At 36.5% G+C, this 19,015-nt stretch overlaps 1 protein-coding gene across 1 annotated transcript in view; it reads right to left on the bottom strand.

Annotated features, from left to right (window-relative positions):
- Nucleotides 1-9,098: 9,098 nt before the first annotated feature.
- LOC113229442 (vitellogenin receptor-like) overlaps nucleotides 9,099-19,015 on the bottom strand; it is a gene marked incomplete at its 5' end in the record, with an annotated part of 29,196 nt that continues 19,279 nt past the window's right edge. The window contains one exon of the mRNA XM_026463033.1: nucleotides 9,099-9,606. Coding sequence (XP_026318818.1) covers nucleotides 9,214-9,606 — 393 coding nt within the window. The remainder of the gene's footprint in view (nucleotides 9,607-19,015) is intronic.

The following is a 19,015-nucleotide window of genomic DNA, read 5'->3' as shown; positions in this document are numbered from 1 at the left end:
CCTTTATTGAAATTTGAGTATACTAAATTTACAGACAATGTTATCTCTAACTTCATAATTCTTTCAGTTACAAGTAATAAACAGATTGTCAACTGTCCTGTAGTTAGTAGAAACCCTGTATCGCGGGTGGATAGACACACAGATAGACAACCACAAATTACATCCAAACTCACGAGAGAAATAAATGCAGGCCATACAAATATTTCCCCCGGCCAGGGAATCAAACCTGGCACCTCTGCGTGGCAGACCTGCATGATAACCGTTCGGCCACAGAGGCAGTTTTATAACTAGATGACGCTGATCAATGACCTGATAGTAGGTGGTTTATATTACGTAAACAGCTGTGAATATCAACTAATTATTCTTTATTACGAAATATAAGAAGACAGTGTGTATTCCTTGTAACATTATTCAAATATTGAGCATGATTATTTTCTTGCGTGTCAATAGAACAAACTAAAAACTTGTTGTTTTCTGCTACTACAAACAAACATCGGAAGCGAAATTTCAGGACAATGTTATAAACATAACCTATATCAAGTTTATAACCCCAGCTTCTAGAGGCTGTGCTCAGTTAGCTTTTTGGATGCTTTGATAATGAATCACAAGTATTGACAGGTCTCTTTCAAAAAACTTTGGGTCACAAAACACACGGGATGTCGCCATCCTTCTTTATCATTATCACCAACACTCTCAGGCGAGGGTTTTTAGGCCACAGTCCGCCAGCTGTCCACCGCTCACGCGATACATGCAGCCGTAGACGCATACCACACCTAGAGGTGCCGGTGATGATTTTATACCGATTTATCGGATATCGAAGCTATAACAGGTAAAAGAACTAATACTAATTGCTATTTCGGTAACTACTCTAGCAGACCATAAAGTTTTTAATGCCTGGGTCTGTCATTTAAAAAAAATAAACAACTTCAAAAATACGTCACGACAATCGTGTGTGTTATTGTTTGGGCTGGTGATTTCGGTGTTTATTTATTGAAAACATACCGTAAGTAGCGTTTTTTAAGTTTACCCTGAATATAAATGTTTATAAACTATACTTTAAGGAGTAATTTCATGGTAAACGTTAGAACCACTCAAACGGAATATTATCATATTTACCCAAGTACACCAAAAATTTAATTAATGCTTTTTAAGTGCAGGATTTGCAGTGTATTACTGCATTTTATTTGAGATGTTTTTGTTGTAGTACGGAGGGTATTAATTTAGCAATGCAGAATAATAATTTTTATTTATAAAAACTTGTATTTAAACTGAATCCTTTTCTAATTTGCGAAACCAAATAGCCGCCATTTTGCGGTAGGATGAGCGCATCGCGTGAGCGGTTATGTGGGCTGGGGACTTCATGCGTGTTTCAAGGGTTGTGAGCCTTCCTCAAAAAAGCTCACGGTAAAATTGAAATTATATTCCGGTCATAAATTCCGATAAACTCAGATTTCGATCTTATTTCATTTTAAAATTTATATTTTCATCCAACTTACAAATGTTAATAGGATGGAGGGATAGGATTGTTAAAAAAAACTACATTTTTCCCAAATAGATGAAAAAAGATTTATTAAAAACAAACTTTATTTTGCTACAAATTCCATCCTGTTAACATTGGTATAAGCTTATGTTATTAAGTAAATTAATAAATACATATTGTCGCCTTAGAGTTAAAACCTCGCATACGTGTTTTCACATAGTTAGTTTATACTGATTTTTGTTGAAGAAAAAATTTTAAACTTTCTGTCAAATATAGTATCTGGAAGAGGTATTATTTAACTAATTAAAATGCTAACTACAAACATTATCGCGTTTACTACATTTTACACCACATTTTTATCTTCATCCTGAAAAATTACATAGAAATCACATAGGAGGTATTCACTCTTAGACGACGATATATTATGTAAAATAGGATATTTTGTTTCACGGAGACATTTTAATTTTTTAAATGAATAATACTGCATTTATTTTTTTTATAATATCAAATAACGGAATGAACAAGTCGTGCCCCTGACGGTAAGCTACACGCCTGTCCATAACAGTTGCAGCGCCACTCAGAGCTTTAAAACGCAAAATTCTGAGGGACACTGTCACTGCGCCCGTTACCCTGAGACATAAGTTGACAAGTCCCATGTGCCTGTAATTTCACCAGCACCCTTACTGCTTAATGCTGACATTACTAAGTAAGAAATAGGTAAGGTGGCCGTACTTTGCGACTACTGGGACGATCTGTCCCAGTAGAGCTTCTTATGAAAGAATTCTTCAAGGGAAGTATTGCCATCATACATTCTACTACATCTACTTATGTGCTGATGAAATTACTCGCACATGGGACTTGTCAACTTATGTCTCAGGGCAACGGGCGCTGTGGCAGCGCCCCTCAGATCTTTGAGATTTAAAGTTCGGAGTGGCATTGCAACTGTTATGTTCATGCGTGTCGCTTACCACCAGGTAGCACTTGTTCGTCCTGTCATCCTAAACATAAATATCAAATTTTTTTGTCTTTTAATTTAAGATACTAGGAAAATATATCCTTCTAATTGACACTTTCGATCAGCATCATAAAAACACCGAAGATTTTTTTTACATTTAGTCGGTGCGATTCCCAGATGATGCAAGCAATTTTTTAAAAAGTTATTGACTGATGTATTAGGGTGATAGCACCGATGATCGATATTGTAATGGAAGCGTGACTTTAAATTTGAAGATTTATTTCTTAAATAAATAAACAATGTACACACTCATTGCCCACTAAGGAAACCCAGTACCGCGGGTGCCATGGACACACACATGGAAGACCGCAAATTATACCCAAACTCATGAGATAAATAAATGTAGATAAAGTACAAATATTTCTCCCAGCCCGGGAATCGAACCCGAGACCTCTGCGTGGCATACCAGCATGGTAACTGTCCGGCCAAAGCGACAGTTAGTTTCATTTTTAAACATATTTATCAATAGCAATTGGTTTACTTGATTCAAGAAAAATTGTACTATAGTATGTTTCATAAAAAAGTTATTATAATTATTACTAAAAAACCTAAACAAGAATTCTATAAATCTCCAGTTAATGAACACCAAAAATCCACTAATTAACTAACCAGTAATCAACACTGACCAATAATGAACAACCAGTAATTGACCTCACCCATAAAAAACGTGTTACTGCGATAGAAAATTTTGTCCTAAACCTTATTAGAAATTAATTTTAAAAAGATGTCGGACACTAGCGCCACCACTGTACTAAACTTACTGTTAAACATAAAATAATGAGTCTATGCAACAAAATATCCTATCAACAATATTTTAAAGTAGTTTCCCTCCGTGTCCCAAAGTCGTGGGACTCCTCGTACATTCTAAAAGCATAACAGTATATTATATTGGTTAAAATAGTAACTACTCGTATACTTCATTTCAAACCATTTCATCCGGCCTTGGACGGTTTAGTGATGGCCAATTATAATGCCAAGTACAAATCGATTAATTAATTGAATGAATCGATTTATAATTGAGTCACACTAGCGGTTTTCCTTACATAAAATATAAAAGCATATTTAACATTTCCGATATCTTAATTTTTAATCCTCCTTCAAATCCTTACACTTAGATACTGGTTCAATTGCGCTTGAAATTTTCGATTTACTGATCGATTACAAAAACTTTAATTGAATGAACCGATTGTGATTTGATGATTTTCCGTACAGCACCATGTAACCATAAACAATTCATCTCTATAATTAAAACATAACCTCACTTTTTGATTACCATATTTCAAATATGATTTTACTATGCTATTCAAATGAATGTTCTTGGAAAAAGTGATGAGATATCCAAATCAAAATCTTCGTAATATACGTGACTGAGTTACTTATTCAATTTATAATGATTGCTCTAAAGTAATTCTAAAATTATAACCAAACCGATTTGTTCACTTTTCGTCTAAATTGGATAGGAACAGACCATTTAAAGCATTTTTCATATATCTTTGGTATTTACTTCATAGTAAATTTGTACTCTCTTTAATTACAGAAGCCCCTAAATGCGTTTTGTAGCTTATTTTATAAACTGTTAAAATATTAAAACCAAATATTTTCTTTGTTTCTTAGGTAAACTAATTTTATTAACACATTAAACTGTCGCATATTTATTAAACTCTACATACATACATACATACAGCTCATTCGTAAGGCAGAAGAATGAGTAAGAAACTTTTGAGTTGAGTTTGTAAATAAATATTTTCTACACGTTTATCATTTACTAAAATATACAAGTCGGCGCCTGCTATCACTTTAAACGTAATTTATTAAATTTATGAGATAAACGATACTAGGCTACCTACACATCAGGGCCGTGCCCGGGACGTGGACGGGGCGTGCTAGTTTGCATAAACCGCGGGCCCGTCCCGGCGCCGGCCCGGACATGGACATGTGTGAACGAGTTCACACAAAATAAACTCTGCGATATTTTTTTGAACCCCTAATGGAGCACGGCCCGTCCACGTTCCGAATATGTGTGTATAGGCTTTAATGGTTTCTTTGATTATAAATGTCACGTCAGTGCAGACAACTCAAACTGGGCATGGCCGGAGAGAGGGGGCTTTTTGTGTAAGTTGCTTGGACAGTGAAGGCGTACTGCCTCGCTCTCTCTGAACTTGCCGCGTGATATTTAGAATCCGTTTTAACCTCATCCATCTCTTATACTTTCGGATTCATTACTGTGAGAAGTGCATAAACAGCTGAATGAATGAGAGGGAATAAGCCGATTATCAAGTAATTCCTAACTAAATCGGCGTTGAAGGCGTTGCCTTCGACGTCTCCCTTTCGGGCCTTCACTCCGCCATACATATTTCAAATAAACCTAGTGAACTTCCAAGAGCTAAACGGGCCACTGCCGTGGATTTTTGTTATCCAAGTACACAAAAGTTTTAATTTGAATAGTTGTAAACCTCCTAAATGGAAAATTTTGAATATTAACCGGAATCTTATTATAGAATAGTGTAGGGATACATTTAACATTTTGTAATAATTTTCAAGTCTAGTATTGGTACATGCCCCGCGCGCTACAAGTCGTTTCTTCACCGCCGTCCGTATAACTTGTGTAATCGTAAATGTAATTAATGGAGTCAAAATTATACGGTATCCACATGGAATATCAATATGTTATTAATTCGCCATGAAGAAGACGACATCTATACCCTAAACTGGTGACCTCGACGTGATGAACACACAACCTTCTGATATTACGTCGGGGTCACCAGTTTAAGGTATATAGATGTGGTCTTCTTCTTGGCCATCGCCATGTCATAGAACGAAATATAAAAGAAAGGCGTAAGCGACAAATAATAAAACGTCATTTTACTTGAAAAGTATGACATTAAAAAATCCTCTTTACAGCCTGAAGGGACAAGGTACCATTTTTACTACATTCGGTTATTTAATTTAATTCTTTTCGTTTCACCTATCGTGTTTTGTTTTACCAATAAGTTGATTAAAACCTTAAAATAATCCTTTTGCAGTTACTAAAAAAAAGCTGTTTCAGATGCAAAATAATATAATATATCCTAGTAAGAAAGTCAATTGCTACTTTTGGTTCTCGGAAGTTGATGTTTCAGACTCGTAAACTATGTCATAGCATGCAGGCACAGTCGACCGTAATGTCGTAAATGAAGCCCACGGGCTTTGTCATTACATTACTCCATTAGTTTTTTTATTTAATTGCGTTGTACTTTTCTTATACGTCAAAATTAAATAAAAAGTTTTATGCTCGAAAAATCTTAATGTATTTCGTATACCTGTAAGCTTGAAGTATATAAAACCCTAAACATTTGCAATTCAACTACATTTTAGAGTATATGCACACGGCGTTTGTTACACGCGTCGACGACGCGCGTAAACGAGCGCCATCTACGGCGCCATAAACGCGCGTCATCTACGCGTATACGCACTGCAGACGCGCTGTAATGTATCGGATCAAACGCGCGCAAACATCGCGTTGCAAGCAAGAAGCTTATATTATATTCCACTTAAGGGTGTGTTAGTTGTTCCACCTCCACGTGTGCGAAGTCCTTGAGCAGTCTGTGATAACATGTTGTCACAGAACGCCCAAGGATGTAGCCGGTACACCCTGGGGCCAACACTGACAACTCCCGGCTTCAGTCTGAGAATTGTCAGTGAGAGCGCGAAGCGATCAACACGGTCCGGCCATGCGTTTCTGGGGGTGGACCATGGCACGTGGTGGGCAGTCTAAACTTACACCCTCCTGCGTTAATGCCTACGCAGTTGAGCACTGTACGCATTACGGGATGAAGGAATCCTGGGGGGTTGAGCCCGAGCGGGGTGTTCCTGCTAAACGGTAGCCCTGTGATTAGCCAACACAGGGAAATGGCATTGTGTCCCGTCAGAGGGCCACAGGCGAGGTGCGGGGGAGACGGACGCGGCAATGCTGACGGGGTGAGTATGTGCGGAACACCTGGCTGGCTTTGATCAGGTCAGCCAGCCGCACATTTCGAGCCCCCCATTGTCGCGCAGTGAGCTCCTAACTCCTGCACCTATACTCTCCTGACAATCCTGGTGTCCCGAATGGGACATACCCAAAGGTGCGGGCTCCGTGGTGGGTGGGAAGTCAGGAGAGTGAATCTAAAAACATAACAACATGGATACCAATGATCGTTCTTTGTTAAAAATTAATACCCAAAACCCAAAACCGGCGGTACTGGAGGGGAAACTCAAAAGTGCCATACAATAAATTCATTCAGGAACAGGTACTGGGGTATTCTCAGAAGACCTCAATATCAGGATATCAGCACCGCTTGGTGACCACAACACAGTACTCCAGGCTGAATGCATGGGCATCAAGTTGGCGGCAGAAGCAATCATAGCGAGAAGAGTAAAGAACTACTCCATTCGAATACTCTCCGACAGTATGTCAGTACTTCAAGCACTATGACATAAACTCAGGGCTCATTTACGAATGCCATCAAGCACTCATGGAGGTATGTATGTATACAAAACCACGTAACTCTTCAGTGGATTAAAGGACACAGCGGCTCACGTGGCAATGACGCAGCAGATGAACTAGCCAGGAAAGGGTCGGAGACGGACGCTGTAGGACCAGAACCGATAGTGTCCCTCCCCTACCAATAGTCCAGAACAACTATACACAAAGGTACAAAATCTTCACATAATAATACATGGACCACCCTTACGGTTTGTAGACAGGCGAGGGAAGAACTCCCAACGCTCAATGCGAGATAGACATATTAATTAAACTTAAAAGGCAAGAGCTTCGCACTCTAACTGCCGCCCTAACGGGTCATGGTCCATACAATAAACACCTTTTCAATTTAGGTATCACAGACAGCCCTCTATGCAGAGCGTGCATGGAGGGGGAGGAAACGGCTGCACACATCCTACTTCAGTGCTCCGGCGTGGCCAACTACAGGGCGAAGTACCTTGGAGTGTCAAGGTCGCTCCCCGAAGTCTTCAGCAAACCAAGGAGGCTGCTGAGATTCCTGGAAGAGCTTGGGTGGCACGAGTAGGACCCTGCACCACACGCAAAATAGGCGCCTTGTCGTCGAGTTGCGGATACCAGCCCGTTGCACCAAGTACCAAGTATATTCCATGGAGTTTACACTTAGAATTTCATGTAGTTGCTTCATTTAAAAAACGAACTGAAATTAATAAACTAAAATTAAAACTATCTCCTAACAAAATTGCGCGATACATACGCGTGGCCATAGCGCGTCTGCGCGTATACGCGCAGATGACGCGCGTCGTCGGCGCGTATACAATACGCCGTGTGTGTGCTCTTACTAAATTCATTTTGTAAATCCAAATTCTGCCATATATATACTATTATGACATTATTTATTTTATATCAAATACAACACGGCTATATGCGTGTTTGCCTTTTGCAACATTTTAGTTATGAGTTATATACGTATTATCTATGGAAAAATAGCTGGCCATCACATCATTATGTAAAACAAACATTAGAAGATTACAAAGCTTTAGTTATTAAAGACTCTTTTAAGGCCTCTTTCACACTGCTCCACGCCGTGCAACGGTGTGCGGTGCAGCATTTTTTCAACATTGTACCAAAGTATCTTAGTTTGCATAAAAAACTCGCGCCGTGCAACAACACTGACAACACTTATCACGCGCCCTCGCGCGAAGAAGCGCAGCGAGACACAGGGTATGGCACTATGTCTTTCTACTTTTGTGGTAAGGCAAACTGCACTGCACAATAGACTTGTACCTGCTCGTCTTTAGAGGGAGCGATCCCTGTGTGTGTGTTGACGCATTGCGTCTCCGCCGCACCGTTGCGTGGTGCCGAGCAGTGTGATAATCGCCTAATACACTCTCGTTAGTAATTCCTTATCTACCGCACTCAATATACAAACTATAACTTTTTTAAAAGGCTAGATGCATGGTAGCATTATTTTCAAAAACAGAACACCTACTCCACCTGAAGCTGCTTTAGCTGCGGCCAAAACGATTTCTTTGGCTGTGTTTACATTACTTATTTATATATGCCCCTGCCCACGGTACCACCAGCCGCGGTCAAGCCACCAGAGGCGGCCACCGATTGCGGCCACTAGTGTGGCTAGAAATCGTCCATTTTCCCAAATTCCCAGCATTAGACAAAGAAAATAGGACTTACGAATATAACTTCATTTTAAACTTTAGATTTTACTTTGACAGGTCACGATTTTTATATTTAAAAAAATAACACTGATCAAACAGTTGCTATATGTTGCTAAATATTTGTCTTGCTAAAACCAATTATTGCCTATCAATGTAAATTGATAGAATTCCCTAGATCTCGCGACTAAGTCGCTTAAAACGGCACCACTGACGGACGGGGGGAAGCCGGCGACTATGAACGAGTAAATATCACTCGACGTAAGTAGCGCGGGCCACTCGTGGTCGTGGTCATTCAAACGCTTAGTTGGCGCCGATGCAATATAAAACGTGTTCGCGTTTGGTGGCCGCCACTAGTGACCCAATGGACGGGCGCCTTTATAGAGATGCATTATTCCGTTATGACGTTTTAATGTGCCTTTCGTAGCTTTTCTTAGTGTGTTTTTGATTTACAATTGAATTTATTTGCTTTAGATGGTTGTTTTATATGCTCAGGCAGTTTGTTGCATATTTTATTGATATTGCGTATAGGCTCGATTACGAAACTTTAATTTTGATATCGGTAATACTATCTCTGGGTCTTCTTCTCAAGAGCAACTCCGCGGTTCCTATTAAATTTAACTTCTACACTGTATTTGCCGACATTTAACTTTACCTCCCCATTACCAATTCTCCAATCACCAGGATCTATTTCATCATTGCCTTCATCATCATTCGTGTTAGGTACATTTTTATCGCGAGGATTAGGAAATAAAGGCTCATAGTAAATCAAATTATTGACAAGAACTTCAAGTTTGTCCGTTATAAGAATCGTGATATTGACACCATTTTTAATCAAACCTGGTGTGCAAGTGGCGACGTGGTCCCAGTTGCCGTTCACGCATTTCATGAAGCCCAGGAGTCCGGAGTGGTAGTAGTTTGGAGCTCGACAGGTAGGTTGCACTATTGTGCCCGATGGTTCCTGAGAAGAACATAAGTTTAGAAGGTATAAAGTGAATAATATATCGCACTGTTAATTCAATAGTATATTAACTCAAAAAGTGTATTTTTTGATAATTGATGAAAAACTAATTACTCACTTCTCGTGAAATATTATTAAAATTTATGTACAGCTTAAAATTTATTGCAGACATCTAAACAAATTCCTATTTTGGTTGAAAAATAATAGCGAGAAAATTATTTAATATTTTTAAGTAAGGATAGTTTTCACCAGAACTCGCCACAAAAAGTTTCTCATTTTGATTTAAGTAAAGACATCTTTCATAGAGATGACCAGAGGGCGCCACTAGGAGTTAACACACTGTTTCATTATTAATTTTAATAAATATAATATAAGTGACCAGTTCTTTGTGAAAAGTGTAACAAAACGTTAATTACTACCACAAATATGGACAATAATCGTTTGTGAATAAAATCGTGTTTAAATAGTGTAGAAAATTATTATAGTGCTAAATCTGTGCTGGAACATGAAAATACAAATATCTCATATTATTAAAAAGGATGGACGTAGATGGTAGAGTGAAATACGTTGATTTAAAGAGACATGTTTATTGTTCGGTCTCCAGAATATAAGTAAGTAAATAATACAATATAAAATAAAATGTAAACTTAAATGCTAACCAAGCAATACGCACCACATGTTGCAGTTAGACTATAAATATAGTCTATCTATACTACATTATAGGGGTTCCAGAGAAAAAAAATGTGTTGCTTGTTACTTGTTAAAACACATTTTTTTTAAACTTAATTACAAGAAATTCTTAATAATTACTTAACAGTCCAACAAACGTTTACTAATTAATTTACAAACAATTTAGTATTATTCTTATGTGTTATATATTCTTTGCCATCTTTCAAAATTTTTACATTTGGTGACAAATCTTCAATAACAATATATGGTCCTAAATAAATGTTATCTAATTTACTCCCTACTTGGTTTTTCAACAAAATAAAATCATCTTTCTTATATTTTACAGTATTTATATGTTTATCGTAATTTATCTTTCTTAAACTTTTCCCATCTAATAAATTATTTCTAGCGTCGGCGTGTGCTCGTTGTAACCTGTATCTTAGTAGTAAAGGATAAGCATCAGGATTATATAAAGGTTCAACATCAGAACACAACAAATTATTTGGCAGATTACAAAGTTTTCCAAACACTAGTTCGTATGGAGTGTATTGTGTCTCGGTATGCACGGTTGTATTATATGAAAAACACCAAAATGGTAGCCAAGTGCTCCAGTCAGTCGAATTATTACTACACTGTATCCTAAGAAACGCTCCTAAACTTTTATGTGTGTTCTCTAACGAACCTATAGTTTCGTGGTGATACGCGGTCGAGTGAAGTTTGTTAATTTTTAATAATTCACATACTTCAACCATAACTGACGACATGAACTCTGTGCCTTGGTCCGTAATTATCTCTTTTGGGATACCATATCTCAATATAAAATTATTTACAAACAAACTAGCAACTGACACTGTATCCTTTTTTTCTAGCGGATACGCTTCTACATATTTAGTAAAGTTACATTGCAGAGTTAAAATATATTTACTATTATAATTATCAATATCTAAAGGTCCCATTAAATCTAAACTAACCCTTTCAAACGCTGTACTAGGAGTAGTTGTAATAACCATCGGTTCCCTAGTATGCCTGTTCGAGTGTTTCTGAATTTGACAACTCTTACATTTTCTTACGAATTCTGTGACATCATTAGTAATTCCTGGCCAGTAGTAATATTTCTTAATATTATTCAGCATCCTATTTACCCCCGCGTGGCCACTGGTGGGTAATAGATGAAAGTCATTCAATATTACAATTTTAGTATCTTTTTCAGTTACTGTTACTACGTCATTCAATACTAATACCTTAGGAAAATCACTTAGCTTATTAATTTCCTTTAATAATATATTTATAAAATCTTTATCGCGCTTTCTTTTTATAATAACGAGCTCGTTTAATTTTATTTCTTTACAAAAATCTTGTAATTCTCTCGCTAACACACTTACGGTAGATAACGATCGAGACATTACATAAATAGCCGATTTATCGGGCACAAAAACAAAAGAACCATTTTTACTATACAAGTTCTGTAAATTCACTATCTGCTTCATTGCAGTCTTATTTGCGCTTAATATTAGTTCTACGCTGTCAGTCGGTCGTTTGAGAATTTCCACTACTTTAGGTTGATCAAGCTTAGAAGCGGTGTGATTCTCACGGGTCAAGTCAATAATATTGTCATTATTAAGTTTTCGAGCTTGTGCTCTTGTCATGACCGATACAACATGCTCATGCATATCTTTCAATTCCTTAGAGTTCATCGGTATGCGGCTCAATGCATCTGCAGCTGCGTTGTGCCGTCCCGGAACATAACTGATATCAAAATCATACTCTTCCAAATAGAGTCTAAACTTTGTTAAACGGCTTGATGGATCGGTCATATTAAATAAATAAATCAAAGGCCTGTGGTCAGTTTTTATTTGAAACTTCTTGCCATACAAATAGGGCCTAAAATGACGCACAGCCCACACAATAGCCAGTAGTTCGAGTTCGATGACTGGGTATCGTGTTTCAGCTGGTCTTAGATTACGACTTGCGTACGCTACTACCTTGCCATTACTATTAGACAAAACGGCGCCTAAACCTAGCTTTGATGCGTCTGTTTGTAAAACAAACGTATTACCTTCTGAGAAGTCTGGATAATCTAAGATGGTAGGACTAAGTAGGATTTCTTTAAGTTTTTGGAAAGCCTTTTCACATTCAGTTGACCAGTTAAAAGAGACATTTTTCTTACATAATGCATTAAGTGGATGTGCTATTTCTGCGAAATTAGGTATAAATCTCCTGTAATAGTTAGCAAACGCTACAAATCGTTTAATATCATCTACACATGTTGGAACAGGATATTTCTGTAAAACATCTATTTTCGATGGGTCGGGAAAAATTCCATCTGAAGTTATTTTGTGGCCTAAATAAATAATTTCTTTTTGCAAAAATTCACACTTTAATGGGTTTAATTTCAAGTTAACTTGTCTAAATCTTTCCAGTACTTTAACTAAATTTTTGTTATGGGTTTCAAGACTATTACCAACTACAATACAGTCATCTAAATAAATTAGACATGCCTGATAGTTCAAACCCGTCATGGCTATAGTCATCAGTCGTGTGAAAGAACTAGGAGATGTTTTTAATCCCATCGGGCATCTCTTCATTTGATATTGTTTGTCAGTTGTAAAAGCTGTATATTTCCTAGATTGTTTTTCTAAGGACAACTGATAATAACCTTGCGATAAATCTAATTTAGAAAAATATACATTATTTGCCAAAGAATCTAAAATGTCAGTTATATTCGGTAAAGGGAATTTATCGTCCTGTATTACGTTGTTTAAGTGACGATAATCCACAACTAATCTCCATTTTTTCTCTCCTGATCTATCTGTCTTTTTGGGAACTAACAAAACTGGACTTGACCACTCTGATGTGGTTTCCTCAATAATATCATTTTTTAGCATATCGTCTACTTGTTTCTGTATTTCACCTTTAAGTGCCTTAGGTAGCCTATAAGGCTTGGTATACACTGGTGAAGTATTGTCTTTTAATTTTATGGAATGTTCATATAAGTTGGTAGTAGACAATGTATCGCCTGGTAAATGAAAAACGTCGGCGTATTTAGCGCACACGTTTTCTATACTTATCTGCTCCTCTTCATTTAAATAAGAAGGCAAGTCAAGTAAATTAAAAAGTTGTCTGATTCTATCTGGCGATATCTTCTCATCATCAAATTGGTATACGTTATAATAGTTTAAACTATGAATATCTACATCTTTAATATCTACTCTGACTGGTTTGTCAGTCGTATTGAGCATGCGAATTGGAATAAGTCCATACTTTGGTTTCACAATTACTCCCGCTGTGTACACACCTTTATGTACTTGTTTTGCTAAGACAACGCATTCACTGATGTGTGCCGTAGGTACGTGTCGAATTACTTCACATCGTGGAGGAATTATTATTTGATTTTTATCAAACTGAACAGTTACGCAGTGGTCTTGGTTTTCCAAACTCAAGGTACCATCTTTGTAACTCAACACTGCGTTATACTTTTGGAAAAAATCTTGGCCGAGTATCCCGTCTGCGGCGCAAGCTAAGTTCTTGAAAACATAGAACTTTTGTTTAAAAATTACCCCTTCAAGTTTTATATCTAAGTAAATATAACCTTCTGATTCTAAATTACCACTTATCCCCTTAATTAAAATACTATCTTTCCTAATCAACTTAAGTAACTCAATATTATGTGCTAGTCGTTCATATTTTATTACGCATAAGCTGGCTCCACTATCAATTAACAAGTTCAATTTCTCATTATTTCCTAAATATGACATTACTGTAAAGAAATTATTGTAACTAAAAATATTATGAGTGCACTGTTTAGGCACGAAAAAATTTGCTATTCTCAGTATTTCGCAAACCTTCCTGAGTCACTATCTCATGCACGTTATGCTGAACCCGTGAAAAGTGAGCGCGGCCACCGCGTGACTGCTGACGCGAGTCACGTGTGTCTTTACTTCTATGCCTGGAATTTACAAAGGTACTTCTTTGACCTTCGTTACCATGATTTCTATTATAATTATTTGCATTATTTTTATATCTTGAATTCTTGTGACCGTTATGGTAACTGGAAGTATTTGTTCGGCCATAAGAACTGCGTTTGTAAGAACCTTGTGAAAATCCGCGATTATAGGCAATCGGCCTAAACTGCATAACCTGCTCTGACTGCTGTGACGACATTATACTTTCATCACCAGCTACCCTAATAGCTTCGGGAAGCGATGTGAGCTGCCGTGAAGCTACAATGGTGCTCAACCTTGAGTCGGAGAGCCCATCTGCGAATCGTTTGATCGCAGTTTTCTCGTTAAGAGGACGCAATATGTCAAATTTAGCGCTATCCTCATCGGACTGAGCTAATGTCAAATTTACAAACAACTCCTCTAGCTCCGTCCCAAATGCCTCTATCGATCTACGTCCCTGTTTTGCTCTGAAAAGCTGTGTTTGTAAAGCTTCTGTTGATTTTTTAGGCAACAAAAACTTCCTAATATCCTGTACTAAATCTTTCACAGTAGAGTACGTGCTTTTTAACCTTAATTTAGCACTAGGTGATAGTCGAGTTTTTAATACAAATTCGATCAATTGAGTCTGTGTACTGTTATTTATTAAAGAACTGTATAATAAAATGCTATCAATTAATTGTTTAGTAACGAGATCTTGACCGTTCATCACCGGTAACAGGGAAATGGCGGTTTTTATATCAAACGAACTCGCCATTGTTGTTTGAGTCCCTGAATCTACGTGTGCTAATAATAATTTAATTTTCTTATAATATACTCTTGATTTCGCTAATTAAATGTTGAAAATATTGAAAAGCTTCTGAGCTTGGCTTTTGTTCGTCGACCTCTTTATTTAATTGAGACACAATATCTTCCAACGTTCATAATAGCTAGTAGCTTCTTCTAATTTCTTATAAGCAATATCTTTTTTACGTCTCTCTGGACCGATTTTACACAAATATTCTCTTAAATGATCCAACTTAATATGAATCTCCTTTAATTGCTCAGACATACATAAAATTAAACTCGACTTTGTATACCTACTGTATACCTACAAAATAATAAAAGAATATTCTAACTTACATTATAACATAATTCACTCCGGACGTATGTTGAACCGCACGAAAGTAAAGATGACTCATGAAGACGCTTGACGTGGTCCTTGCCGACTCCGTGGTTGATGACACGATGCGCTCCGTCGTAGTGCTGCATGCCGCATCACTGATGGGTGGGCCGGGCTATACCCTGGACTCCGTGGGCCGGGATTACCCTGGACACCGCTGCTACATGGGCCGGGCTATACCCTGGACTTCGTGGGCCGGGATTACCCTGGACACCGCGCGTACGCTTCTTTCTTCTTTCTTGCAGTCTTCTATAACGTTAACTCTTCTTTTTTTTCCATTTTAATCTTCTGTAATGTTTCTTCTATAATTTTTCTTTCATGATTTTTCTTCTATAATTTGTCTTCTATTCTTTTCTTCTATAATCTATTCTTCAATATAATTTTGCTTCAATTAGTTTTCTTCTATAGTTTTTCTTCTTGATCTTCTATAAATTGATCTTCTTTTTTCTTTCTTGATATTAAATTTTCTGTCTTGAAATCTTCATTGTTATGTTGTTCAAATTAACTGTTCTTCACAAAAGATAAGTTCGCTGGTATGGGTCGCCATCTCATATTATTAAAAAGGATGGACGTAGATGGTAGAGTGAAATACGTTGATTTAAAGAGACATGTTTATTGTTCGGTCTCCAGAATATAAGTAAGTAAATAATACAATATAAAATAAAATGTAAACTTAAATGCTAACCAAGCAATACGCACCACATGTTGCAGTTAGACTATAAATATAGTCTATCTATACTACAAATATATTAAGTAAGTGAATACTCATTAAAACAAGTTGATAACTCAGTAACAGAACTAGACTCATAGAAAGTAATATTGTTTTGGAACATAGTTGTATTTTCAAAATTTGTGATCAGGAAAGCCGTTGTAAATATTTGGCCCATTTTAAATGAATTGAACTTCGGACTACCTACTCAGAAGTATCACATTCTACGAACAACTTAAAAGAAAAAAGCTATTCATAATTTGCATCTGTGACGTCAAGTGCATGGTGGTTTAGTGGTTTAGTGGTCTTACTACAAGTTCTGTCAACTACATCGAGTTCAAACCCACTGGGCAACAAAAGAATTAGAAAAAAAAAAACTGAGGCGCCATCTAGTGAAAGTTGCGGTAATTAAGCAGCTACATCTAATAGCTTCTCCAGTACTCACTAGAGGGAGTAAGTAGTACAATCTAGCTATATAAGGTTGGTCAAGACCAAATATGGCCCTCAAAAAATGCGAAAAATGTAATCTTGATATAAAAGACAGGCACATCCTAAACTGTACATTTTGCAGCTGTTCTTATCACGTAACGTGCACAACTGTATCGTCTCCGAGATTCCGCATTATGACAACTGATCATAAAAAAAAATGGAAATGTGATCGCTGCTATTCGGCTTCAAGTGCAAATATGGAAAACTCCACACCTAACAATAATATAACCACTCGGACAAAGAATAAATTGGTCATAAATATTTCTACCGAAAACTCGTTCGGCTCACTATCAGAAAGTGAGGAAATTGGTGACACAGTTCTACTACATAATTTAGAATTAAATAGAAGCCTTCCTGAGAAACTGAATCATGACAAAACCCAGGAGATTGAAGAACTTCAACATAAAATCAATACACTTTGTAGTAAACTGGAGTCAGCCGAGCAGGAAATTGACAATCTGTTGTCAGAAAATTATGCACTTCAAAAGCAACTAAGCAGCCAAAAACTGAAAGTGAATTGTCTTAGCACATTAAGCAAGGCTTCGCCGAAGTCTAGGATACAGTGCAAAAAGAATAGACAAAAAAAACAAATTACTAAAACAGTACTGGATTTTGCAGATTTATCAAAAGATTACAGAGAACAAGAAACTCGTTCGATTAATATTTCAAATATTATTACGATGCCCACAGACGACATAAGTAGGTCACCAGCAGTAAGCATAGAGCTACAGGACGTTCCTTTATCTAACGGACAGGAGGATGGAGAGAGGGAAATAAACCATTCCCCATCCCTAACGGAAGATAAAGAAGAGATTTCGTCATTTAAATTGTCAATTCGTAAAAAAAGGATTCTTCTGTTGGCTGATGAGACTGGTCGTGCATTCAGAAACATGCTAGAGAATATTCTTGGTGAAGATTACACAATAACTTCCGTCTTGAGACCTTATGCATCCCTTAGTCAAATTGTCACCAATGAAAATAATAATATTGAGCTATGTCATAACGAATTTACAAAAAAGGATTATGTAATAGTATTAGCTGGTACTCATGACAAAGATTTAAACTGTTTTAAGAATGCCCTAGATCATTGCTTCAAATCATTACTAAATACTAATGTGCTAATAGGGAAAATTTATAATAATCAATGTTTCAATGTATATAAATTAAATGAACTGATGGTAAATAGGTGCTTAAATATGTCTAATGTACGTTGTTTTGACCTAAGTTTTCGCAACAATAATGTTATAGATAGATTTAACACTTGTAGGTGGATTGGTTTAGACATTATGTTACTTAACTATAAGAACAACCAACAAATTAATTCTACAAAGACAGTGAAAAGTATACACACACAAACAGAAAAAAAGTTTTTTCTTGACTAATGTTTCGGTAAATGAGAATTTTCCATTATATAGATCAAATACTTATCAAAATTATAATAATGATCTAAAAAATCCCACTTTAAATATATTGTTTCAAAATGTGTGTGGTATAACTAAGAGACGAGATCAATATGAAATATACCTAGAGGAATTAGAACAGAGACAAAACGTTATATGTCTATGTGAACATTTTTTGAATGAGAGGACAATACATTTTTTACATTTTGAAAATTATGAGTTATGTACATATTTTGCCAGAAAGCAAAAAATAAGAGGGGGAGCTTTGATTTTACTTCAGAAGGGTAGGAAAGTTGAAATAATTGACTGTAAAAGATTTAGTAGAGTTGACTGTCTTGAAGTATGTGGAGTGAAAGACTTGATCTCTAATATTCTTATTTTTTGTTGTTACCAAAATTGCTTTGACATATTTGTAGAAAGACTTGAATTGTTGTTGCAGCATTGTTCTAACAAAAAAGTTATAATATGTGGTGATTTTAATGTCAACATGCTTGACAACAAAGACGAGAAACATAAAAGATATTTTTGCAATTTACTTAAGAGTTACAACTTTAGACATCTTGTGAATTCGGTTACATTCCAGCGCAATGAAACGCAGTCATCCATTGATAATATTTTAACAAATATGCAGCTAAGTGAAATTTTTAGAGTTGAGGTTGACCATAACGGGCACTCAGACGGACATGCTGCCTTATTGACTTCAATTCTAATGGAGAAAAAAAATGGGAAAAAAATATTTAGAGCCAGCTATGGTTGTTAAAAGAAGAAAGTTCAATAAAAGGAACAAAGAAAATTTTCGAAATAGAATATTAGAAGAGAATTGGTATACACATGGTGTAAACTCGTTTTTGCAGGCATTTACTGGAATCTTTTGTAACAGTTTTAAAAAAACTAAGAAAAAACTTAACCTCTACAAACATAATAAAATAGGATGGCTGACAAAAGGTGTTAAAATATCAAGCAAAATGAAGAGGTTTTTAGGTAGCAATACAATTAAAAATCACGAGTCTGTAACGAACTATAGGCATAGATATTTAAGTAT

This window comes from Hyposmocoma kahamanoa, unplaced genomic scaffold (genome assembly GCF_003589595.1).
Source record: "Hyposmocoma kahamanoa isolate Upper Pololo Valley unplaced genomic scaffold, ASM358959v1 100151, whole genome shotgun sequence".
Lineage (NCBI taxonomy): Eukaryota > Metazoa > Arthropoda > Insecta > Lepidoptera > Cosmopterigidae > Hyposmocoma > Hyposmocoma kahamanoa.
This window is presented reverse-complemented; position numbering and strand designations above follow the sequence as displayed.